This window comes from Callorhinchus milii, unplaced genomic scaffold (assembly GCF_018977255.1).
Source record: "Callorhinchus milii isolate IMCB2004 unplaced genomic scaffold, IMCB_Cmil_1.0 Scaffold7, whole genome shotgun sequence".
NCBI lineage: Eukaryota > Metazoa > Chordata > Chondrichthyes > Chimaeriformes > Callorhinchidae > Callorhinchus > Callorhinchus milii.
In genome coordinates, this window is record NW_024704748.1 from 21,587,605 (window position 1) to 21,613,814 (window position 26,210).

General features: G+C 40.3%; 1 protein-coding gene across 4 annotated transcripts in view; it reads left to right on the plus strand.

Moving 5' to 3' along the window:
• Positions 1-6,959: 6,959 nt before the first annotated feature.
• LOC103180419 (serine/threonine-protein kinase 32C) overlaps positions 6,960-26,210 on the plus strand; it is an 80,450-nt gene continuing 61,199 nt past the window's right edge. For all 4 annotated transcript variants that reach the window (XM_042337076.1, XM_042337077.1, XM_042337078.1 and 1 more), the window contains exon 1: positions 6,960-7,166. In XM_042337076.1, coding sequence (XP_042193010.1) covers positions 7,115-7,166 — 52 coding nt within the window. In that variant the 5' untranslated portion in view covers positions 6,960-7,114. The remainder of the gene's footprint in view (positions 7,167-26,210) is intronic.

Genomic DNA, 26,210 nt, shown 5'->3' on the forward strand with positions numbered 1-26,210 from the left:
CGCCGCCGCCGCCTCGAGGACAAACTGCTCGTCTCCCCGGGCAACCAGCGTCACGGGGGCCGGACGGCGACAAACATCCCGACTGGTGACGGCGACAAAAGGCGTTTTTGCGGCTCAAAATCAGTCAAAATCTCCCTCCACACTCCCTCCCTCCACACCTTGTGCTGCTGACTGCCTCCCTATTACCGGCACAGCAACCAAACCCGGTGCTTTCACCTGTTGGGCTGCGAGCTGGTCTTTCTTAAAATGAAACGAAATAGAATAATAATACTATTGCTAATAATCCTCGCATTTGATATAGCGCTTTTCACGTCGGGGGGGACGGGGACGTCCCAAAGCGCTTCACAGAACACACTGTAAAGTGAATTGACGGTATATATTTGTGGGCGAACGCGGCAGCCAATCGCGCACAGCGATGTCCCACAAACAGTCGTGGATTGAAAACGACCAATTTATTATTGTTTTTGTTTTGGAGGGATTATTATTAGGCTCTGTGTGGAGTAAGGAAACTTGCCCAAGGTTTCGCCCTCTGCCTGGAATTGAACTCAGGTCTCTCACTTGCAAAGCGAGTGCTCTAACCACTGAGCTACAGGACTCCACAAAATGGAATCAAATAAGAACTCCTTACTTTAGGGGATTTATTCCATAAAAAAGTGTTCCACCCCCCCCCCCCCCCCATGGCTGGGAAGATTGTCTTGTCCACTTGCCTCTCTATTGGACTCGAAACCAAATCACTCTGCATGAACGAAGGCTGCAGCTGTTTAAAACATATTGTCAACTTTGTGATGTGTATTTTTTTCCGTTTATTTCAATGGACCCTAACAAGATGTTTGCCAACTAAAAAGGATGAGGGAGAAAAAGAATATTTACAAACACAGGGTCGGTAGGGCTACAGTTTTGTTTCCAAGGATAGTTGTTACAATGTTGTTTGTTTCTGATGGGCTACAATGTTTTTTTTGTGTGTGTTTACCATTATTATGGAAATACCAGCACAGGCACATACAAAAATATATGTTTCTCCAATGAGTCCAAGACCGAAACATGTCACAAATATTCGAAGTTCATTCAAAGCTTCCATATTTGTATTTTGTGAAGAGTAAATATTGGCCCCCACGGAGAGATCAAAAGGAAAAAAACATTAAAAAAACTGTTAATCTAAAAAAATGCAGTGAAGGGGGGAGAACATGTGAAAAAAGCGATAAGTCGTGTTACCTGGTTAACTGAATGTGGTACAGTATTTCAAAACTGTGTCGTTCTATGTGGAATAAAACAAGTAGGTGCAGTATGTATATTTTCCATTGGGTTGTACGTAGGCATCCTTAATCTATCTATTTCAATCCACTGGACCGTATATTGTAGTGGTATTTATAATAAAAATAATAATCCTTACACTTGATATAGCACCTTCTCACGTCTTTGAGACGTCTCAAAGTGCTTCACAGAATATACAGTGAAGTGAATTGACTGTATATTTTGTGGGCAAAATGCGGCAGCCAAATCATGGGTTAATATGGCAGCCTCGCAATTTGGAGTATTTAGACTGCACCATTTAGAAAAAAAATATTACTTTCATTCTTTCTGTACTATGTGCGTTTCTATTATTGTGTGCACATTCCAAACACTAGGGAAACGTTTAATCATGTTCTGGAACGATTAATTCTTATGTGAAAGAAGTCCTTTAGCCTAATGGAAAATAAGTTGTTTTAAAAAATTAAAATGTTCCATCCATTTGGTTGACTGATATGTCCATCAGTCTACTTCAAATATTCTTAAACATTTAGCCCAAATATACACCTACCATACAAAGAGCTACCAATAGGTGTCCTTACAGGAACCTTTCCCCCAGCTCAGGAAACCCACCATTATTACAGTAAATAGCTTGTTGCACATCCTTTTAACCAGCTGTCTTATGTAATTAAGATAATGTGCTATATTCCATATGAGCAACTATCCTCCTGAGGTGAGTGGGAGGGAGAGGTAACTGGAATCTCTAAGATTCAGGTGGCTCCAAGATGTCATGTCAGACATTGGAAATTTACAAAGAAGTTAATTTATAAACAATGTACAGCACAGAAACAGGCCACTTGGCCCAACTAATCCAATCTGGTGTATACTCCACATAAATCTCCACCCATTCCTTACTTCCACCCATACTCTTTTATTCCACTCTACCTCATGTGAAGGTCTAACTTCCTCTTGGATGCATGGAAGATCAGAATACAGTCAATTCTCTGAGGCAGTCTCAGTATTTGGCTCCTGAGCCAGGCAGATCTGCAGTACTCCAGTACTTGTTGATGATCAAATTATATCACTTAAGCACGCCAGGGTTACATGATTTGAGAAAATGATTAGACGTATTGGGCACAAGCTTTCTTATTAGAATTATTTTGGCTGTGACAACTGCCATAGTATCATACCACCTTTGTAGAACTCTATTTACTTGGTCATTGTGATTACAACATTGAGTTATCAGCAACATACTTCCAGCTAGCGCCAAGGTGACAGCAAACACAGCATGAAAACTGTTTGGTACTATTCGCACCTATTTATTATTCATGTTAACCATTGGAAATGTTTGATTTTGCGTGAAAGCAGACTTGCAGACAACAAAACTTATTACCACCCGGCTGGGGCATATTCATTCCTCCTTCCTCATCCCACACTATTGCAAAACTAAACTATCTATAGTGCTCATGAAAGCAAATTGAATGAGTTGAACATTTAAATGAGTAAAGTTATAAAAGCAACACAACATTCTGTAGAAGAAAGACTGTGAAAAGACAGCAAGAATAATCAATAGTCTCAGAGCAATTTGATTTGAGTTAAGACAATACTAATCCAGTACGATTGACATACAGGAAATGTTTGCAACAGAAAAAAGTATTTTAATTTAGAACTGTACATGTGTTACATTTGGAATTTGTTCTCAGAAATGTAAGAACTGTATTTTCCTAATGTGCAAAACAATAGAGTGCTTAGTGTAGCTTAGAGCACTCATCTCGCAAGTGAGAGACCTTTGATTCTCAGGCAGGGTGAAACGTTGGGCAAGTTTCCTTACTCCACATGCCTGTTTACCTAGCAGTAAGTAGAAACCCAGTTTTCAGTTGATTGCAGATTGCTTTTCCGGGGGTAATAATTCCTTCAAAAATAAATAAATAATTTGGTCACTCAATCCACGACTTTGTGGTACACTGCTGTGTGAGACTGGCTGCTGCATTTCGCCTGCAAAATATACAGTCAATTAACTTTACAGTATACTCCGTAAAGTGCTTTGAGATGCCTCAAAGATGTGATCAGGTGCTAGATCAAATGCAAGGATTATTATTATCATTATATTACAATATACATTTCACATCACTTGAAACTAGATCCTAAAACGCTTATAAAATGTCATTATACATCACTTAGGCACTCCAGGTGAACATGATTTGAGAAAACGATTAGATTTATTGGACACACTTTCTTATTAGAATTATTTTGGCTGTGACAACTGCCATAGAATTCTTCTTCTGCTGCTACTCCCTCCAATTTCTCTTCCCATTGGACGGGAAGGCGACCTTAGTGGTGATTGAAGGCCTTGCAGTGGCTTGTGAATCCATATGCACTACACCCATCCACAAACAGCTCCACCTGTCAATCAATCGTCATTTGACTATTGGCAATTCTTACATCCTTAAATCTGAAGTTGTTCTGCTGTACGTTCCTTAAGAACTGCTAAATAAAAACAATTTCAGAGTTAAGACTGAATTTTAAAAAATGTGCCAAATTCTGAACAGCCTAAATACTCCAGACCCATAAAATTGCTTCCCATTGATTTACTAGCAGATACTATAGAAACTTGGCTGAAGGGGGTATTGAAGTCTTAAAAATTCTGAGGATGTAGATAGACTCAACCCTAGCAATAACTTTGACATAACTACAAATTCGTCAACAAAAAGGTACTGATTCGAGCTTAGCAGTGCAAAGATGAACCGACAGTTTAGATTTTATTTGCATAGAGAGTGATGAGCATATGGAGCAAACTGCTCAGAAAATGTATATAGCCATTGATACTAAGTGCAAAAGGGAGTGAGATAGTGTTTTTTTTGGCAAAGAAAGCTATTAAGGAGTAAAGGATCACATTATAAATTTGATATCTTTCAAACAATATGACTGATCAGATGGTTCAAAATGTTTTTTCCCCAAGTCCTTAGGTTTCTGTGTTCTATAGTATATTGTTCTATAGTTCCTGCAGATATTTGTCTTTAGTTTAGGTTATGTAGATTCATTAAGTTTTAATCAAGCAGCAATTCATAATCTCTTCTACTGTGGCTAGTGCTGTCCATGATCTCTTTCCCCCTCTCTTCCCACATATGTTAATGTTGCTGCTGTGATTTTGTTCTCGATATCTCTTCGCTTCCCAATAATAATAGCATTTCAGTAGAACTTGTTGCTCTTACCGACAGGTTCAGGGGAGTTCAACTGTATACGAAAATCACAGCTAAAAGTTTCATTCATGGGTTGAATTTCAAATGGACTTTCTTGAGCTATGTGACCGCTGATCTTTATTCCTACTTAAGGTTCTTCACAGACCTCTTGCTGGAATATGTGTCAGCTGGGATTTAAGATACACCAGAAATAGATTTTAGACGTTGAATTCCTGGAACTTGTTTAGCATGTATTTATCCCAAGTTGACTTAATTACTTTAATAAAGCATTATATCATGTACAAAGATTATCATTAATCTGGAAGACCCTTTTTTTTTGGGGGGGGGGGGGGGGCTGGGCGAATGTACATTGTACACCTAATGATGTTGAGAAAAAATATTTTCCATGGATATCAGCAACCTTTGTGTAACCCATCCACATGACTGTTCTCCAAGCGTACAATGCATATTTGACCGTGGCAACATTACAGCCAAATCTGATCTTGTCCGATGACTCGTGCATCTTTCAAGTAGATCTAAATGGGAAAGAATTAGGAGAAGCAGAGACCCCCAAAACACCACGTTGAAACCAGCAATCCGGAGATTCACTTGGTACTTGGAGGCTGAATACCTGCCAGTGACTTGCCCGCAACCATCAAACAAAGGAGCGCCACCAACAAGCTAAGCCAGTGAGTATTCCCTACAATATGGTATCAAAAGCTGCACAGTGTTTGCCAGTGATGCTCCCATACACAAACAGCCTGATAGGGGGACCCTCCTCCAGCAGAGCTGGAGGTGAGGCAGCCACATTGTATGGATGTAGCTCACCCTGGTACACACGAATACCCAGAGTCTTTGAGGGCCATGTTCCCATCCCCACTGCATGTTAGTGTTTTATATCACAGGGCAGTGATGTAGGTTGGACCTTTGCAAAACAAAAAACAAGACTGTGGAAATGCCAGCAACAGAAGACACCTGATTTTGCTATGTCTTTAGAATATCTTTTTTTTTAACTTAACGGTGGATGTGTTCTTTCTGTTCGGTTCTTGTTGTACGTGTCACCAGGAATCTTTAAAGACCTCTGTCCACCAATGCCACGTCTTTCCCCCTAACAATCCCCTGCCCCCCCCCTCTCTCTCTCCTCTCTCTCTCTCTGCATATTGCGAGAAAGAGAGAGAGAGAGAGCACACTCTCAACTATCAACGAACGAGCAAGAAGATTTCGATCTACCATTTAAAAAAAAGAGAGAGGAGAACAACGGTTGGTAATAAACAAAGTAAACCACTTCCAACCCCAAAATGCACACATGGGATTTATTCTGAAGGATGTAAATATTTGCTGCTGCTGCAAACAAAAAAAAATCTCTCTCTGTCTCCTGGACATTTGCCTTTTAACAAGAAGATACGATCGCAGTGCAATACACTCCACAACTTACTTGGTCAAGAGGATGCTTTGCTGATGTGCTATATTGCCTTTTACCCTCAAACACACACACACACACACACACAGAGAGAGAGCGAGAGAGAGAGGGGGGGTTGGGGGTGGGGGGGGGGGGGGGGGGGTTGCCTTGCCCGCTGGCCGGGAGATTGAGGCGCTGGATCACCTATTGCAACCAGGAGTCGGGCAGAGCGGCGCGGCGACACCCCAATGAGTGGCTGCGAGGGGCGGGTTGATGGGGACGGCCGGTGCGGTGATGGGGATGGGGAGGGGGGGGGGGGGGGTGCGGTGATGGGGAGGGGGAGGGGGGGGGGGGTGCAGTGATGGGGGGGGGGGATTGGCAGCGCGTAACGCCTGTACCTTGTGCAATCAGTGCGGTGCCTACTATAGCAGAGGGCGAAAACCCAGGGCACCACAGACCCTCTCTCTCCCTCTCTCTCTCTCCAGTAGATATCTATATATATGTATATATAAATGGCTGCGTATGTCCTCTCCCTCCTCCCCTCCCACCAAAATAGCCAAACATTCACCTAAGCCAAGGGGGGGGAGGGGGGGAGTGGGGGGGGGGAGTGTTTCTTTCCTTTATTTGGAGACGTCTTTTTTGTTTGGACTGAAGAAGGGAAGAGAAGAGAAAAGAGGAGAGAGGAGAAGAACAATAACACGCCTTTTGGGGGTCTCTCTCCGCGCTGTTACCAGTCGGTCGGGTTTGTGCCACCAATGCAACCCGCGGGCTTTTAAAAAAAAGGGTTCTTTCTCTCCGCGGCGAGTCGACAGCTATCGTTTTAATTTTAATTTTTTTTTTGGTGGGGGGTTGGGGGGTGGGGGGGGGGGGGGGTGGAGGCAAAAAAAAAAATCATTTATTTTGTTAAGTCGCGAAAACGCGTACGTAACGTTTGGGTTGAAAAAAAGAAAGCGCACTGGGAAAGAAAAAAAAGATTTCTGGCCGTGAGTGAGACACGAGTGAGGGAGGGAGGGAGTGAGTGAGGGAGGGAGGGAGTCAGTGAGTGAGTGAGCGAGTGAGGGAGTGAGTGAGTGAGGGAGGGAGCGAGGGAGGGAGGGAGGGAGCGAGTGAGTGAGCGAGTGAGTGAGTGAGGGAGGGAGGGAGTGAGTGAGGGAGTGAGAGGGGGAGGGAGGGAGGGAGTGAGGGAGGGAGTGAGTGGCTGTGAGGAGATGTTGGCGCTCAGGTCCCGCTCGGCTCCCCTCGTGTTGCGCCAACTCGGGAATGCCACCGGATCGGCTCCTTCTTAAATGTGGCAGAGGGTGAGACGAGGATGGGAGCGAATACTTCTTCAAAGCGTCCAGTTTTCGACGAGAAGGAAGACGGTGAGTGAACTGAGCCCAACCTGTTCTTTCTTTCTTTCTTTCTTTTTTTCTTCTTTTTCTTCTGCTTCTTCTTTGGAAACAGTTATTTTCCTGCGCTTGGCCCGGGGTTGGGTTGGGGGGGTGAGGGGTTGGGGGGTTTTGGGGGAGAAAAGCTGTCTTCCCATTCATTATCAATGGATAACTCGATACAAAATGTACATTTTCTGCTCATGCTTTTTTGTTTTCCGAGACCAGTCCAGTGCCACTGGTTAAATAAAGCAAACTTTTTGACGTGGGACCCCCCCCCCCCCGATTGGGGACCTCCGGACACTCTGCGGTTTGGGGGAACACAACCCTTCTTGAAGACCGAAAGATGACTTTTCCCTTTCACTGGATGTGAGGGACACAGTGACATGTTCTGGAAATGATCCGAACACAGTACCCGCTGAACACGACACCCTCTTCGAGGGGAAGAGAGAGAGAGAGAGAGAGAAAGGGGAGAAAAAAAAAGCATTAGCCATTCCTTATCCATTGTGGGTGAGGTTTAAGCAGATAAACCCAGAACAACATGTGTGGTACCTAAGTACATCTGCTGCTCCTCTGAATGGCATTAATGCCTTGACGCTTAATTGGATTTGTCAGTAATATGGATAATACTATAATGGATCATTCTTTAACGTGGATTTGTTTGGCAGATCCCTTTTTCAGTGTCGGAGATAATGCATTGCTGCGGCTGTAGTGAACGCGGTGCTGTTATAAAGGATATGTACAGAAAAAAATGATGCGAGTCCCATCCCATGTTATCCATGTGGTCTCTGATTGAATTATCCTAAGAACTTTACTCAGTTGACTAAAACCGTTATTTTACACCGTAGTGAGGGGAATGTTTTGATCTGGTATGAAAACAACTTTCGATCCATTTATTGCAACTACTGGGGCTTGCAATTCATTTGATTTTCATCACCCCCCCCCCCCCCCCCCCCCCCCCCCGCACACACACACACCCCCCACACCCATCACCACCCAAAGGAAAGTTGTGGTTGCGCACTGTAAGTATTATCAGAGATAGAATACTTATCAGTGGATCAGCAATTAAAGTTTGAACGGCAGAATTGAGATGTTCAATGACTGCTGGATTAATGAACCAAACATATGGTCACATAGAATTTATCAAAGCAGTCATCAACTTTTTGTTCTCTTCGCCTTCTCCCACGAGATTCTCCAGATTTCTCATCCATTTTCCGACTCCCTTATATGAATGCCCTGTCGTCCCATCCAGCACTTTCCTAGAATCTCCAGTCCCTACCTACCACGATTAGTGCATTTACAATTGCTCAAATACTTCTGTGTCTCGGTTACACCGAGTGACATACTGGAATTGCAAACAATTTGGATGACACTTATTTTTTTTACAAGGAAAGTTTTCAATGCTGAGGCACAAGGCAGATTGGCTTAGCTTTTATAACATCTTTGCAATTAGTAGAAATAGCATTGTAGCTTTGATTTTGTTTAAAAACGTAAAATGCGTGGAAAGTAAACTTTTGCCCATGGATTACAGAATATTAACGAAGTAATCCATACTAAAGATTTAGAATTACAGTTGGCAGTTAGGTTTCAAGACTGGTGGACTGTGAGGTCGTGATTGAGAAGTTATTTTGTGAGGATAAGTAATTTTTTAAATAAAAAAAATGTTATTTATTCCTCCGATGGTCTAGTTGTAGATGAAGTCACTGCTCAGTGCAAAACTTAAGCCATACAGACCAAATCAGAAGGTTGCTGATTCGATTCCTGGTCTATGCTGAGTTAACTATTCTCATCTGGGACAATAATAATCCTTGCATTTGATATTGTGCCTTATCAGTCTTCGAGACGTCTCAAAGCGCATCACAGAATATACTGTAAAGTGAATTGACTGCGTATGTTGTGGGCAAAACAGTTGGAGTGCTATGATTGGCTTTATTTCCTCTAGATTGGGAAAAGGAAAAACAACTAGGGCTTCTGTTCATTGCTATCCAGAGATCTCTGCTGGAAAATGAGTGTGTTTATTAGGCTAAGGCACAAATAGGCTTGACTGCTTTACCGACTGATGGTTCAATTGCCTGCCAACATTCCCTGTCAAGACTTAAACATGAATTATAGCCACCGGAGGGCAACTGCTGTCCATGGATCCTTGCCCCAGTCACAGGAAAAATAATTCAAAGTTCCAGGCATCTTCCATTGCTTTACTTGATTTATTTTTCTCTGCTGTGTCTATCTTGGTTTGTCCCCAATGTGAGCTCATTTCTCATCAGGTACCTTGTGCATTTGTTAACTACGCTTTTAAAAGAATGTATTTTATTTTCTTGGCAAATCTTGAAACTAATTAAGAATCAGAGCGTTGCATTTGATATAGCTCCTTATCATGTTGTCGAGATACCTTAAAGCATTTTACAGGATATACTGTAAAGTGGATTGACTGTATTTTGTGGGTGAAATGCATCAGCCAATTTGCACACAATGCACCACAGACAGCTATGGAGTTTTTTTGGGGGGAGATTTGTTGGCCAGGACACCGGGAGAAACTCCCTTCTATTTACGAATAGTGCCATGGAATTTTGAACATCCACCTGAACAGGCAGATGTTGATTTTGTGCCTCATCTGAAGGAAGGTATCTCTAACAAGGTAACACACCAACACACTGCATTGGAGTGTCAGTTTAAACTGTGTGATTCCAAGACCCAATGTGGGACTTGAACCCACAATTTTCTGACTCGGAGACAAGATTGCTACCACTACGCCAGGCTAACACTTCTTGCTTTCAACTGAACCTTGTTCACCACAATAAGCATCATATTGGCAATTTTGTGCTGTGTGATACATCCCTTAAAAACTGTCTTGAGATGGCCTCAAACTGTTCAATGTTAGAACTTGCATCTTTATAGATCATGGCAGAACGGCTCAAAGTACTTCACAATTTGTGTCAAATATAGTGGCTGCTTTTGTTGGTAAATGTATCAGCAGGGTCCCAGAAACAGCCACAGAGTGACTGACCAATTAATCTGAGGAACAGGACCACAGAAGAAACTCATTTCTTTGATTCACAGGATCTTTAAAACAGCCAGAGATAGGAACTCAGTTTAGCACCTCATCTGAAAGATGTCTTCTTCAGTAAGAAGCACTCCCTGAAGTGTCAACTCAACTGTATAGCACTCTTACAGCGAGAAGGATTTGGTGAAAGGACTGTGTACTATTCGCTTTAGTGCTAGTCTTTTCTCAGAAAGAATACATTTCCCAATTAATTGATTTCCTCAATCTCTGAAGGCATTCATGTTTAAAAAAAAAGACATATAAATTTACTTAACATTTGTGCATCAAAGTCAACATTTTAGCATTTGTTACTGACATTTTAGTTCTTCTGACAAACCTTTAATCTTCCTTTACATATGCACAATGATCAGAAGAATGAACAGTTAGTACAGTACTACGTTGGTATGAATATTAAACACTAAATCGTAATCTGGAATCTCCATAAATCCCTTTTTTTTAAATGCCACATTCAATAATGTAGATGACCCTTTAAAGTAAAAAGAAATGATAACTGGTGATTAGACTGATTTTGACTTTTTTTTTAAACTTCTCCCTAACCCAGAGACACAAAAGTAGATGAACCACCTCTGCAACTTGGCAAGGTTAGGGATTGTATCTCACGCACTTGTGATCAGTGCTTTGTTGCACTTCAATAGCTCCAGCTGAGCAATTGGTGAGCCCAGTATATAATGGTGTTTGTGCAGTGCAAGTTGTTCCTCATTTATAATTTCCTTTTCCAAAGTGCTGCTTCGTGCTGGTGTTAGTTGTATGGATGCCAGCTGCCCTCGGGAATGCCAAGTAATTTGGAATTGCTGTCCACAAAAGTAGGCTTGTCCATCAGAAAAAAAACTTCAGGTCTAAAGTAATTTTAGCCATAGTGTGGTTATCAAAAGTAATGTTTCTTTCAAAAAGAGATGTGAAAATATTCCTGAAGATTCTCATTGTGATTTTAAATGGTGTGGGATCTTTGCTCAAGGGATCTTTAACGATCCCACCTCCTGAGTAACTCTGAGATAACTGACTTGCACCCAGTTCTCTGAGATGATTCATGCCTTTACATTTCTGCCCTTTTAGGCATGTCTCTGCTTCAAACACTCCCAAATGTCAGGTTCTCCCTCTGACACTGGTTGCATTTCTGAGAATCCCTTGAAGAGCTGTGAATGTTTCATTTATGTTTAGAGTTGCTGAGGTACCAGACTTTATCGTTTGTAAATTTCTTGGTTTAATAATAATTTGGTGACTCAATCCACGACTGTTTGTGGAACATTGCTGTGCGCAATTGGCTACAGTATTTCACCCACAAAATAAACAGTCAATTCACTTTACAATAGATTATGTGAAGTGCTTTGAGAAGTACTATATCAAGGATTATAAAACAAATGTGTCAAACTTCACAACCGAGTAGCTTCACAGACACAGTGTAGCATGTCAGTTACAGAGGGTATTGAGGGTATTTGCGAGACAATTCTTTTTCTGGAACCCGGTTGCAGCCTTCAGTGGAGTCCTGTAGCTCAGTGGTTAGAGCACTCGCTTTGCAAGCGAGAGACCTGAGTTCAATTCCAGGCAGGGCGAAACCTTGGGCAAGTTTCCTTACTCCACACAGAGCCTAATAATAATCCCTCCAAAACCAAAAACAATAATAAATTGGTCATTTTCAATCCATGACTGTTTGTGGGACATTGCTGTGCGCAATTGGCTGCCGCGTTCGCCCACAAATATACAGTCAATTCACTTTACAGTGTGTTCTGTGAAGCGCTTTGGGACGTCCTCCTGACGTGAAAAGCGCTATATCAAAGGAATTATTTTACTGCTGGATTTAAAAGAAAGTTTCCCTCCTATTCAGCTATAAAATGTAGGGTTTAATTTTTGTTGTGGTAGATTTGATAGTAATTTCTGCAATAGATGTGATCTGAATGTGATGTGCCTAACATATTTAGGGCCAAGGTTGCCAAGATGCAAAGTTTGAAAAAAAATGATAATGAGTTTATTTTTTTCCAATTCTTTGTAAATTTAAGTAAAACGCCTATTATTTTTTAAAAAAGGAAGGCTGCAGCAAGCAGAGTCTACATTGAGTAAGGAATAATAATTATTATAATGCCTTTCTACTTTACCAGAATACGTTATGAATCAGTACGTGTTTTTTCCATTATGCATCATTATGCATGCTATGGTCACCTGCTAAGAAAGTTGTCCTATTTTATTCTTAAATTATACGTGGTATCAGTAAATTATTGGATGCGATGTAATTTGGGGACAGTGGATGATTTAACTCATTTAACTTAGGGACTGAACACAGCAAGATCTGTCCATGGTCTACTGGAGATAAGAAAACTGCCTCTTGTTTTAGAGAGTTTTATAACACATTTTGCTGGATACTTTATATATAAATGAGTGATGTATGAAATGTATGAAGTGATTATGGAGCTAAAATTTAATACAATCGGCACCCAAGTATGACTGTGAAAGATTATTTGTATGAAAAATGGTGTAATTGCATTGCTGTTCTTGATCCCATTCTTCGTTCCCCAGATAGCATATGGGGATGTGTTTGTAACAAGTATTGTTAAGGTAGGATTGATAATTTCTGGGACCAGGTTTGGATATAGTGTGACTAATAGAATTAAAGTGTTTTTCTGGCACCTATAAGGATTATCTGTAAAATGAGTTAAGGCAAATTCAGCATATTTCTTGGTGGGCACAGTTCCATGGAACAAATTGGCGACTTTCTTTCAAAGCTGTAAAGGATGGTTGATATATTAACTAGAATAATTTGTAGAAATGCAGCTTGGAGTGTTCCTTTGAGGTTGGGGTTTTAATTAACATTATTGGGTAGAATACAGAAGGTCCTGTATTTGACATGGTTCAGGTTAATGCTGGACATCAAAAGTAAAACCTATTTCATAGCAGTTCCAATGTCCTCATATTAATGACACCAAATTAGAAAATGGAGTGGATACTGAGTTTTGAAAACCTTTCAAATATTCTTTTATATCTCACAGCTGGCTGATCTAACTTTCAAATGACACAAGTAAGACTAAAATCATTCACACGAGTTTTCATCATATTCATATCCTACTTTTAAATTGCATTTCAAAAAGAGGTTAAAGAAGATGGGTTTATTGTTGCACGATATTACTAATTTTGTGTAGGTCCAGATGAAGTAGAGCAGCTGGAAATTATATGAGTGCTAATTAATCTCTTTTGTTGTGCAAGGTTAGATATTTATACTTTGAACATTCTTGTGAAATGTAACCTAAGAGGAAAACATCCCTGTGATTTGCCAAATTCGGTTCGTAATCCTGGCCTCTTCCAGAAGCAGGTGCAGTATTTTAGAGGTTCGGGTACTTTCCTACAGAAAACAAAGAAAAATGGATGGTCAATCTTCCTTAGACTTCAATAAGGTCAATATTATAATAGTAACGCATGTAATATTTCGCATTATTTCACTAAAAGTGCATTGTGTACAGGCACGATGTGAAAGTGACTTTGGTGGTGATCTGACTACTCAGATATTGGCTATGGCTTAGAGCATGGGAAGGATGACAGGCCTGTGCTGGAAGCCAACTGCATGTCCACAAGGCCCCTGCCTTACAGGTGAACCCACATTATAAAGGTGGGGGGAGGAGGTTCCTTTATATCAAGACTGCCCTGTGTTTTGCATAACTAATATAATTGATGATTTAAAGGAGAAGAAAGAAAGAGTCAAGTCCAGTTCTGTTCACTCTAAGGCCAGTTGCAGCAAGTACAATTGCTGGTCTGACTGAGATTAGCTAACTAGTACAAACCTTCTGCAACTTTCTGATCAGTGTGGCTCAATGTTGTACTTGACAGTGTCTTTACCCACTGGACCATAAGAGGAGCTCTAGGATAATGTGTTTGTTAACATTATCATGACAAAGAAAACCATTTCAATAATAGACTGGCACAGTGTTGCAACTTAGTGCAGCATAAGTTGATATTAGAATTTTTGCAATACGGCTTTAGTTGGCTTCAGGACGGCATAATTCAACTCATAGACCATAGTAGTTGGCAAATCTAGCTTTTTCAGTCACTATAGTAAAGAAGCAATCATATAATTTTAGGGTTACAGACGTACAACTTGTTTAATCAGACACCAGAGTATCCTGTGTATGGAAATGAGTCATCTTCTCTGCCTCAGTGAGTATTGATTCAGGTCTCTGAAGTCAGATCTAGGCAGGTCGTGATTGGCATTTCCTCCTGATTTGATGGTAATTTTCCACTTTCACTAACATGTATATATGTTACGCTATACTTCTACTGCAAAGCCATGCAATGTTGACTTGAACACAGGACAATTGACTGACTTGATTGATTAATGAACCAAGGAACTGCAATGTCTAAAGACCAGATGCTTAAATGAAAAGGCTAAGGGCGAGAAAGCCAGAAGCAGCATCAAAACATCAAATGTTTTTTGCTCCTGGTCTTTGTTTCCCAGTTCCACTTCAGGTTGGCAGGGCTGCCTTTGGTGTTGGGAGTGTAAAATAAGCCTAGCAATAGTTTGCTCTCCCATGAAAAGGTGACAGATTATGATTGAATAATATGCTAAACTGTTATCAGTCATTTTTATATGTAGCCTTGTAGAGAGGCATTAATCCTATACTGTCAGGTTAGCTGCAGTTTCTTCTAAATCTTCTAAATATAATGCTGTTTTAGCTGGCCAGCAAGAAATGACACAAAAGTGAGCAGTTGAGGGTTTACCATTTGTTTTACCCATTTGTGCTTTTGCAAGCTCATAGAATATCAGAAAAGGTCATTGTAGCTAAGACACTAGATTTATTTAAGAAGCACAAGGTCCTATAATGGGAGAACAGGGTGGGTATTCTGAAAGAATAAGATAAATGGGCAGAAAGGCTTCTTTATCCAAACAAATCTTGTGATCTTAATCTCTTTCTTTTGGATCTTTCTGCACTAGACATTCAAGCACTTATCTTTTATTGTAGCTATTCTATTTGTTTATTGGTCTAGGATGGCGATATACATACACAGTTACAGCAATACTTCTAAAGCTGCTTGGTTTTTGCAGACAAGTACCTTGCCTGACAGTCAATCATTCCCTTACGTCTAAGGTGACATTTACTACAATTGTTTTTTGTATAGATTTTTTAAATAAAATGTCAAATGTATGTTGCCATAGCTATAGCCACTAGTTATCTTCTCCTGTAAAAGTATCTTTCTTCTCCTGGTATTTACTTTGTTAGCCATCATCTAAATCCATGACTGGTAGCTTTGCCACCTTGGATCAAATGGTTTAAGAATCCAAATAGTGTAGCGTTATTATTATGTTCTTTAATCCTTAGTCTCCTGTTTAATGTTTTAATTCTATGCTTAGGCGTTTGATAGTCACTTACATTTATACACTGTAACTCCTTTCATGTAAGCAAACAACCCAAAGTGTTTGACAATTATAATGGTAGATTCTGAGAAGGAATATAAGAGATTTAAAAATCAAGACCAGATGAAGAAATGTTTTAAGGTGTTTTTTGAAGTTAGTAAGGTAGCAAGGCAAAATGAGTTAGAACGAAAGTTTCAAGGATGTGGGACTGATTGTGGAATATGAAGAGTATGAAGTTGGAACAGGCCAATATGTAGGACTGAAGAAGATTGCATAGAGTGGTGGGGGAAGAGGAATTTGAAACAACAATAACAATAAAATTACATGTGTATAGCGCCTATCACGTCGGGAGGACGTCCCAAGGTGCTGGACAGACAGAGTTATGGACCCGAGCTGAGAATTGGGTTGGGAGAGGGGCGAGGGCAATAGGAGAAGCAGGAAGATCGGAAGCACAGTCGAAGAGGAGGGTCTTGAGGTAGGTCTTGAAGGGAGGGGGCGAGGTGGAGGAACTACGGGATGGAGTTCCAGAGGATGGGTGCAGAGTGGCGGAAGGCCCGCCCGACGATAGTGGAGCGAGCAAGGTGGGGGACGTGAAGCCTGCTGAGCGGAGGGAGTGAACAGGATGGTAGGGGGTTAGGCGATCAGAGAGATAGGGGGGAGCAAGACCATGGAGGGCTTTGAAAGTGAGGACCAGGATCTTGAACTGTATCCTCTGTATGATGGGAAGCCAGTGGAGTTAGGCAAGGATGGGGGTGATAGGGTCATAGAGCCTGGTGCGGGAGAAGACATAGGCTGCAGAGTTCTGGATAATCTGCAGCTTTTGGAGGGAGGAGTTGGGGAGGCCGACAAGCAGTGAGTTTGCATAGTCGAGCCGCGATGTAATGAAGGCATGTGTGTGGGTTTCGGCGGCCTGTGGTGTGAGACAGTGTTGGAGCCGGGCGACGTTGCAGAGGTGGGGGAAGGCAGAGCAGGTCATGGCGCAAATGTGGGGTAGAAAGGATAGTTGGGGGTCAAACAAGACCCCAAGGTTCTGGACTGGCTTAGCAAGGTTGAGCGTGCCACCATGGATGGTGATACTGTCAGCATCCGGGGTGAGGAGGCGCTGACAAGAACTAATCAGGAAAGCCTTGGTCTTGAAAACTAGAATAAGGATTCTGAGCTAAATCCTTTGAGGCACTGGGAGCCAATGGAGCTTAGTGAAGATGAGGGTAATTGTTGTGAAGAGTCTTGTGCAGGAGAGTTCTGCATCAGATGAAGTTTCTAGCCAGTGGAGTTGATGACGTCAACATTGGGAAAATCTATCCCCAATGCAACAAAAACACAGAGAATGGTTTCAGCAGCAGTAGTGGTGAGATAAGGGCAGAAAATAAAATGTTGTGGAGATGGAAGAATGAGACCATATCAAAGGAATGGATGGAGGACAAAGAATTGGACATTGGGATTGACCTTCAGCTCTGGGTCGAGAACAAAGCAAAGTGTGGACACCAGCCATTGCAGCCTCACCAAGCAGCCAGGGAGGTTGATAGAATTGAATGAAACCAGAAGCATGTAGGTGCTGGTCTGAACCAAACAATATGGCTTCAGCCTTGATGACATTCAGTTGCAGAATGTTATCGCTCATCCATGACTTGATGTCAGTGTAAGGTGATTGGACAAACCAGTTCTGAACTGTGGTTGGGCAAACCAATTTTAAACTCCACATTCGCACAAAGTTACCATGTGAGCAAACTTTGGGGTATAAAAATGGTTTAGCTAAACTTTGGAGAGGGATGCCTGAAGAATAAAAAAGCCGGCTAAGGCACGACACCCTCTCCCAGAGATAGTAACCAATTACTGCCACAATCTTAATATAGAATTGTCATAACTATACTTGACTGTACTTTAATTGAGATTTAATTATACTTTAAATGAGTTTGTTATTACCATTGATTAATAAAGAAAATTCTTTGATTGAAATCATTAATGACGTGGTATATTGTCTCCTACATCAAGTCAGTCAGTCAGTGAAACAGAACAGCAACAGTCCTGGAATCGAGGATAGTGGTGGAAAGTAGAGTTGGGCATTATCAGTCTAATTAATTTATTCTACTCCACCATGAATTTTTGATGCTGTATCTCTAGGTTAATTTATTTTTAAATGTTTTTTTTGTTTGTCCATTGGACTCTATCAGCTGAAATCCTGCAGCAATATCCTGCCCAAATAATTCTGGCTCAGCTCACCCCTTTTACACTATATTTCCAACATTATCATTTTTTTCCCCATCTCTTAACATTAGAGATTATTTCCTGAAGTTTTTTTTAAAAATATACGTCCCAACATTATAATCCTTTCAATAGTAATAATCCTTGCATTTGATATATATAGTGCCTTATCACTTTGTTGAGATGACTCAAAGCACTTCAGATGCTTCTCTGTATCATGGTCTAGATTTATTTTTCCTTTTTCTTATCCCTCTTGCGTATATTTTCCATCATCTTTTACATTTTCCATTCTTTATTTTTACCTCCGATGTTATTTCTGTGTTTTTTTTCTCTCTGTTCTTTCTCAGCCATTGATGTCATTTCAACTGAAAATAAATGTCATATGCATTTTTACTATTTAAACTGGTGCACATTACATTAAACATCCCCATGGGTATGTTCTAACTGTTGTTTGTGAGGCTAGATTTGTGTAACCAAAACTGGTTCTGATTATAAAAAATCAGGTGAGCATTGCATGCCCTATTAAACTGTATTCACGCTCTGCCACTCACAAAATCACAGGAGAGGTTTGGATAAAGAAGGTCTTTTGGCCCAATAAATCTCATCCTTCCAGAATCCCCTGAATGTGTTTATTTGAATCCCTTTTGGTGCCACTTGTTCAAATAAAACTACCACAACAAAACAAACATAAAAGCCCATTTGTTGCTCTGTCTTTTCTATAAAAAACTTTACTCCAAACCTTTCCTTAGTGTTCCAGAGGAATTACTGAGCCTGACAGATTGGGAAGCTGAATTAACACATACAATTGAGCCTGAACTTTATCGGGTGCCAGAACAGGGATATAATCACTCACAATGATTATATGCCTCTCAATAGGAAGTTATGTGATTTCAGCTGTTTAGACTCCAGCAGTATCCCATCACACACTGGGGCCCCCAAGCCTTGGGTCTTGCCAACCTGCAACTAATACTTTCCAGAATTAGGTATGCAGGATGTGTGCCTCCAGGGAGAGAGTAAGCATTCCATTTCAATAAATGTCTCTGGAACTTCGTTGGGATGCATGGAAATCTCAGTTTGGTTTGGATACTCTTTAGCATAGTGATGGGTTTTCACAGGTGTCAGACACCCGGCTGACCAAAACAAATCTCTGTTAATTCAGTGACTGACTGTATTAGGCTTGCACTGATTTTTGAATGTATACTTGCATAACCTGTAAGTGGACATGGAATTGGTCTCATTGTATATCACCAATGGTCTGGTTGTCCAGCAAGCCACAGCTGTCATGCATGCATTGCTAGCTGTTGTCCTGTGTGAACTTAAACTAATGAATTTACAAATGCAAGTATACCCTTGGCTGTGTGGGGTCAAAGAAAAGTGCATCTAATAAGTGCATGATATAAATGGATATCCAAGTTTGTAGATTCAGTACTCTTTACTAAGACTTCTGTTTGACATCAGAAATTCCCAATTAACATATGTTTAAACAATGACCACTTTAGAGTCAACTCTTAAATAAATGTAGATTTGAATATATGTGGACACCCACCTCTCAGTGCGAAGTTAGGTCATGAAGCCCAATGTATTTTTAATTTGTCCCTCCAGTATTTGACCCTTTCCACACAACCATATCTCATTTCATATCGGTTACTTGTAGCGTGCAGTCAACTGTTAATATGCACCCATGTATAGTCTGACAATCTTGAGTACAACTTACTGGGGATGCTCACCAATGTAAGCAGGACAGCTGCACCATAGTGGGTGAGAAAATGTAAATTCTGAACTGGTATCACAGCACTGGTCTCTACATAAATGCAGTGTGAACCTGAGACACACACATGTATACACACACTCTTACCCTTTCTCTCTTCTTCCCCCTTTGGCCCAATTACTTTATGTAAAAATTCTTTCTGACCCATCTCTTCCCCATCCCTGCCAAAAACAGACTGGAGGCTGTTGCTTAGAACAGCACAATATCTTTTTCTGCCCCAATTATAGCTCTAGCAGCAATGCGATTGGGAATTTTATTTTCTACTTCAAATCTGCACTCACCAGAGGCTGAGAAGAGCAGTGCACACAATGCAACTTAGTGCACAGTCACAACAATACACTATTTTTTTGGGAACCTTATTAAAGAGTTGATCGTATGACCACCTCTTTAATAAGATTAATTTTAAATCAATTTTAAGTTTGTGCCGAGAACTTTATCAAGTTGCATATTTTGTGCGGAGATTTATATGGACCGCAGAGTGAGAATTAATTTTCTGATAAAACACAACAATCTTTTCAAGGTGGTCAGTGTCTAGGGCAGTGTGTGTCCAGTGCAATTTACTTTGTGCACCAGATCCATGCTGGTATTTTGATGTTAAATCGACCCCAAAAAGCACAGTGCACATAAGGCATTGCACTTAATGTCAGGCCTAATCAATTGCTTTCTCAGTAGCAGCATGCTTCATTGGGTGTTTGATCCTGCTGGTGAATTATTTCAAAGAAAAATATTTGTTGCCATGAAGATGAACAGGTACGTGATTGTGACATGGCTCTTTCACTTGTCTCAAAGCAAAAATATGCTTTCCCTGAATGTTGTGATGTACTATTGGTTTTACAGCACCCTTGTGCAGAATCCAGTTCTCCCCTCTTCATTTGCTTGTCATATTAAGTTTGCAATGCACCAGTAATAATAATAATAATCCTTGCATTTGATATAGCGCTCTTCACGTCGGGAGGACGTCCCAAAGCGCTTCACAGAATATACTGTAAAGTGAATTGACTGTATATTTGTGGGCGAACGCGGCAGCCAATTGCGCACAGCAATGTCCCACAAACAGTCGTAGATTGAAAATGACCAATTTATTATTGTTTTGTTTTGGAGGGATTATTATTAGGCGTGTGGAGTAAGGAAACTTGCCCAAGGTTTCGCCCTGACCTGCCTGGAATTGAACTCAGGTCTCTCACTTGCAAAGCGAGTGCTCTAACCACTGAGCTACAGGACTCCAGTAAGGGTTAATACGGTGCAGCAGGGCAACCAGAGAACTCACTCTGAGAAGAAATGTCAGTGTGCTCATGCAATAGCACACTGTAAATCCATTCCAATTAGTCCCTTCATGCTTATTAAGCAAAATTGCACCTTTTATTGCTGAGATATGTACCCCATATATTGCTTTGGCCAAAAAGATATAAAGAACAAACTGCTACCCAATACTGTGCTGAGTAGTGTAATGGGGTCAGATATCTCTCGTTACTATGGTGTGTTGCTAGATGCAGCTGGCTCTACGTTGTTGCTTTATTCAATGGATCATTCACCGATTCAAAAGACCCACTTCTGAGACATAAAAGGAAACACCCACAGTTCAGTTTTGACTTCATCTTTATTTAAGCAGTCTTCAATGAATTAGCACTGCTGTTTGTTGCATTAAATCCGGTCTGATGAAGGTATCGTCAGGTTAAATTCAATATTCATAATTGTCTAATGTATGCATTTATAACATTCATTCTGATTTCAGGCATCTTTCTGTGAAGAGAAACAAAATGTGTCGAATCAATACAAACCATAAAAGGGAACATTTAATTCCTTTGTTTTGGGCTACTCTCAGAAGTACTTTATTGCTCACGAGGCTTTCTATTTTTATTGACCTCTTTTTCTCGAGAACCATTCTCAAAATTGTTACAAGATGGTGTACTACAGAGTGACAGGACACTGCAACCTTCCTCATTTTAATCATGTCCCTTTGGGCCGTTGCTGAGGGGAAACCAACAACAACAACTTGCACTTAAATTGCACCATTCATGCAGTGTCTTGGAGGGCTTAACAACGGTGGAGCCTGACGTCGAGCTGAGGGGAGAAGAGTGATGACCGTAAGCACAGTCGAAGAGGAAGGTCTTCAGGCATGATCTGAAGATAGGGAAGGAGGGGGCAAGGCGTAGGATTGAGGAAGAGCTACAGGACTCAATTTACAGGTGTAAACTAAATATAACTTCAGCAACATATTTTTTGAAAATTCTTTTGACAAGGGAAACAACATTTTGACCAGAGATATGCTTTGGGAGTAAGCAACCAGCAGCATTTTTTTTTAAAACTGGTGCACTGAGTACTTCATTTATTATAAAATGGAAATATATTTTTGAAAGCGCAGAATTCTATTGTTTCTGAGTACATTGCCAGTTTTGATATGCTGTATACTGATGCAAAGGACAGTGAAATAAAGTGCAGAACTCATTTAGAAACTCAGTAATCTCTTTTCTGTACCTTCCAAATGAATTATTTCCTCCATATATACTCATGGGAGTCCAGAGGGCAAAGAATAAAATTCCATGTCAGCTCCAGTACATGTGGGAATTGGAGCAGAACATTTACAGATGCAGGGAAAGATTTTGTTACCACTGCCAAGTTGCCCCAGTGATTAATGTGCTAATATTGGGCACCATGCAATGGACGTGTCTGATTGCAGTTCCTTTATACATCCTGTTGCAGGGTTTCTTTGTGCTATTGTGGAAAGGAAAGCTGAACAAATCCTAATGACTGTTTAACATGGTTGAACAAGCTAGAACATAGTGCTACAGATTCAGTTCAAAAGTGGAAAGGTGAATGGACAGCTCAGGTTGAATCATTTCACACAGAGAGAAATAAATATGTAGAATACATTATCCAAGGAGGCATTGGATGCAGAGCGTGTCAGTCAGAGAGAAATTGAACTGGATAGTTCAACTACAGTATTGGATGGAAATTCAATTGAAGGGTATGAGAGATGGAATAGATTTGTTTTACATTGGGACCAGCCATATAGATTGTGGTGGTCTTTTCTGGTCCTGTGCAATCCTATGTACCTATTTATTTTCATCAGCTCACAGACCCTGTGCAATAATACCAAACTGCGAATTTGAGGTGATGTAGGGAAGGCATTCTGCGCAATTACTATTTCCCAGTCCAGAATAAATCTCAGGCAGAGATATTGTTGATTTTCTACCACTATATTTAATTGAGAAGCTAGTGTGGGTAATAACTGCTTTATAACACACTCAACCATGTTAGACCGTTGCTCCAGAAGGTGCAGACATTTATAATGGTGGTCATGCCTCAGAACTTAGAATTCAAATAGTCTGCCCTACAGACTAAGCTTAAGTTAGTGGTGGTGCTAAAGGAATTCTAGGGTTGGCATTGAGAACAATGTGAATAGTAAGAATAGCACAGGGTATGCAAAATTTATGCCACGCATGAGCTGATAAATAATTTCTTACTGATGAATTATTTCAAAGAAAGCACTGCTTGCAGTTGGGTAGTAGGGGAATATCGAATTCAGTGTCACAAAATACAGGGACAAAGGCTATATTTCCACCTAAACTCGAGGTGCGAAGCAGGATGAGAGTCAGTGAGTGCATTGCCTGAGTTCTTCTTTTATATTAACGGCTAGCTCAACAGGGAGGACCTGGTAGAGAACTGGGAGCAAGGTGGCTGCCCTCTCAGTTTCTCAGGAGTGGAAAAATAAAGAGCCTTGCAAAATAAAAAAAAGTTATTGCTTTGCTTTGAATATCAACCTTAGGATTTGTCTGTGCACACATGACCTCATATACTGAGCACGACAGTAGAACCAAATGAATGCTCGTCTCCAGCTCTTTACTGCACACCATTATGTGTATCATTGACTCTTGTATATAATACAAGTCTTTTTTAGCTGCATCTAAGAGGGAACATTTTAAAGGAAAGCATAACATTTTCTCCCTTCATCAATTTCAAATGACTTCAGATGGGTTTCTGTTTCTCTTTGCTTATGGTATCTTTTAATTACAAAATCTCTTAAAATTCTGAAAGCTTGAAAAAACGTAACGTTTCATAAGCTGCCGCATAAACATATTTTCAAAACAAAACAATTCTTATTTTCATCCAATAAACAAATTGGTTCCAGCTGGCTGGTAGGAACACCTGCAAATAAAGGCAAACTTTTACCATGGAGATCAAGGGGATAACTGAGCCAATCGTGGATTCCCAAATGTCATCCGGCTGAGATCCTGCCTGGAATGGAGTCTAGGTCCTTCTCATTTTTATGGCTTTGTACCACTCAGTATCACAAGTGCCAGGAATTTACTTGCAGGTGCACAAGAGCTGCCTTTTATATGGCAGTACTTTCTGTATTAATAAATCCTTTCAGTGAACCTCATCTGCAAGTACATGTCTATCTAGTGTAGAGGTATTTGATACTTTACCATAGGAAAGCAAGTGTTTGTCTTTTAAATTATCTAACCGATTGAAAAATAAACCAACAATCTGTTGAAGTGCTATAACATTCCAGCAAACATGCACACTGTACTAAAAGCTGTGACTTTTAGATCAACGAAAAAAATGGTTAATGCCAATATTTATTTTTCAGGTTATAGTTGCCATAGGGATATCATATCATCAAAGCAATTTGAATAGTTAAAGTAAATATTTATATATTTATTTCTGTATTGTAAAGCAATACATGCATTCCTATAACAATTCCTGAAGGGGAAATGCTTGACTTTGTCCTGACTTCTTGTGCATCAATTCTACTCTATTGTGCTGGGGAGAAACTGATTATCTATAGGCAAAAAGGAAACAGTTATTTTTGCCATATTTCATTATTTTCAACACAGCAAACAAGCAAGAAAGAATAGACCAGAGGAAAGAGCTGGGGAGAAAAGCAGTACATATAACACTTGCATTCCTTCTAACCAATATGACAAGCCTAACCTGGGTGTTCTCTATGTGCCTCTGAACTTTTATTTTCTATTTCAAACCACAAGCTGCTTCCATAAGGTCTGTGTCCAGCAATTTCAGGGGCAAAAAAAAAGACAATTACAATGAAATGAACAACAAAAAATGAAAGAATGATAATGTATGACTTTTCCTTGTCTTTTCCGATTTGAAAATTTTAAGAATAAAATAATTCTGCATTTGATACAACTCTATATCACATTGTTGAAACATCTCAAAGGCAATTCACAGACTTTTAGTGGACAAAGCAGTGACTATATTTGTAGGTGAACGCAGTTACCAGTTTGCAGACAGCAATGTTCTACAAAGAGCCATGATGTGAATGATCAATTTTATCAAATATTGAAGTAGAATGCCTTTGTTTTCTCAAGCTAGGCAGTATAAGATATCGCACACCCAAATCTTGATTCAAGTTACCTTAATTGCATTGGCCACATTGTACTGGTGATTTATGCATATTTCCCAGAATTTCCATAATGCTTTCATCATGTTTTGGAAGTCTAAAATGCTCAATACAATCTCACATTTGGCACAAAGTTTCTCATATAAAAAGAGTTATTTTCCAATATGGAGGTAACTGCAATTCCAGATGCAGGGAAATTTCCATGTGTTGATGCCAAGCATAAATGGAACTCTCAGGCTTGTCTGTATACTCTTAAGCATAGCAATGGATTTCCAAACGTGTGTCAGGCACTCAGCTGACAAAACAAACTTAGTATTAAGTTTTACTTCATGTTCACCGGCCATGAGAGTGTTATTAGATTGGAATCTTAATAAAGTAAGTTGTACAGCTTTGATTACTACGGAAACACTGCTCTCTAAAGATACGATAACCAGTAACAAAGGAATTTTCTGAATAGAAACTTGTTCTAGGCTGATGTGAGTACAGTATGATCTTACACCAAAATATTGGGTTCAGCAAATCTAACTTGGAATTGTATCAATTGCTTGAGTTGCCTCACTATTGTATAATGGCAGTGTAAATAGGATCGGTTGTCTCAAATTTTCATTTTGAAGGCGTGTGAGTTTGGATAAGTAATTTCTAGCATTATTAAGCACTAATGTGCCACAGTTAACAGTTCCAGTCTAGCTGATACATTTGCAGCCTAATAGACTTAACTGAGTTTGGAATATAAAGGGTTGAAGGATGGAGCCCTAAGGCTTTGATGCAAATTGAAAATGTCTTCAAATGTACAATTTAGTCACAGGGATTAAGGTATCATATCACACTCTCATTGCAGCTGTTTAATATTGCTACTGGGAAACCTGAATCACCATATAGATTTCCATCAGCTGTTACGTAATTTGGATAGGGATACATATATAAAATTCTGGAAATGAGAATGCAAGAGACGACTGCCAGGACAATAAAATTGGCTTTCGTGCTTCTGGGGCAGAAACAGGAAAGTCTGCTCCCTGATTACTCTTCTCTAACTGCTGTTGGAAAGTGTCCCTGCGTGAATGTCAGGGGAAGATGGCATCACACTCAACTGTTATGTATCTCACAGTCAAATTGCCTGCCAACACTGTGCATGCGCATGCATGAAGAGTGACCTTGGGATGTCCTCCTGACATGAAATGTAATCTTGTTGTTGTTGTGACCAAGCTAGGCGATGTAATGCTAGTGTTTGTGGAACTATACCCAATCGTGAGTCAATAGTTTTTTGGGGGGAAGGGGTACATTGAAGGAATTATTTGGTATGCAATAAAACAACA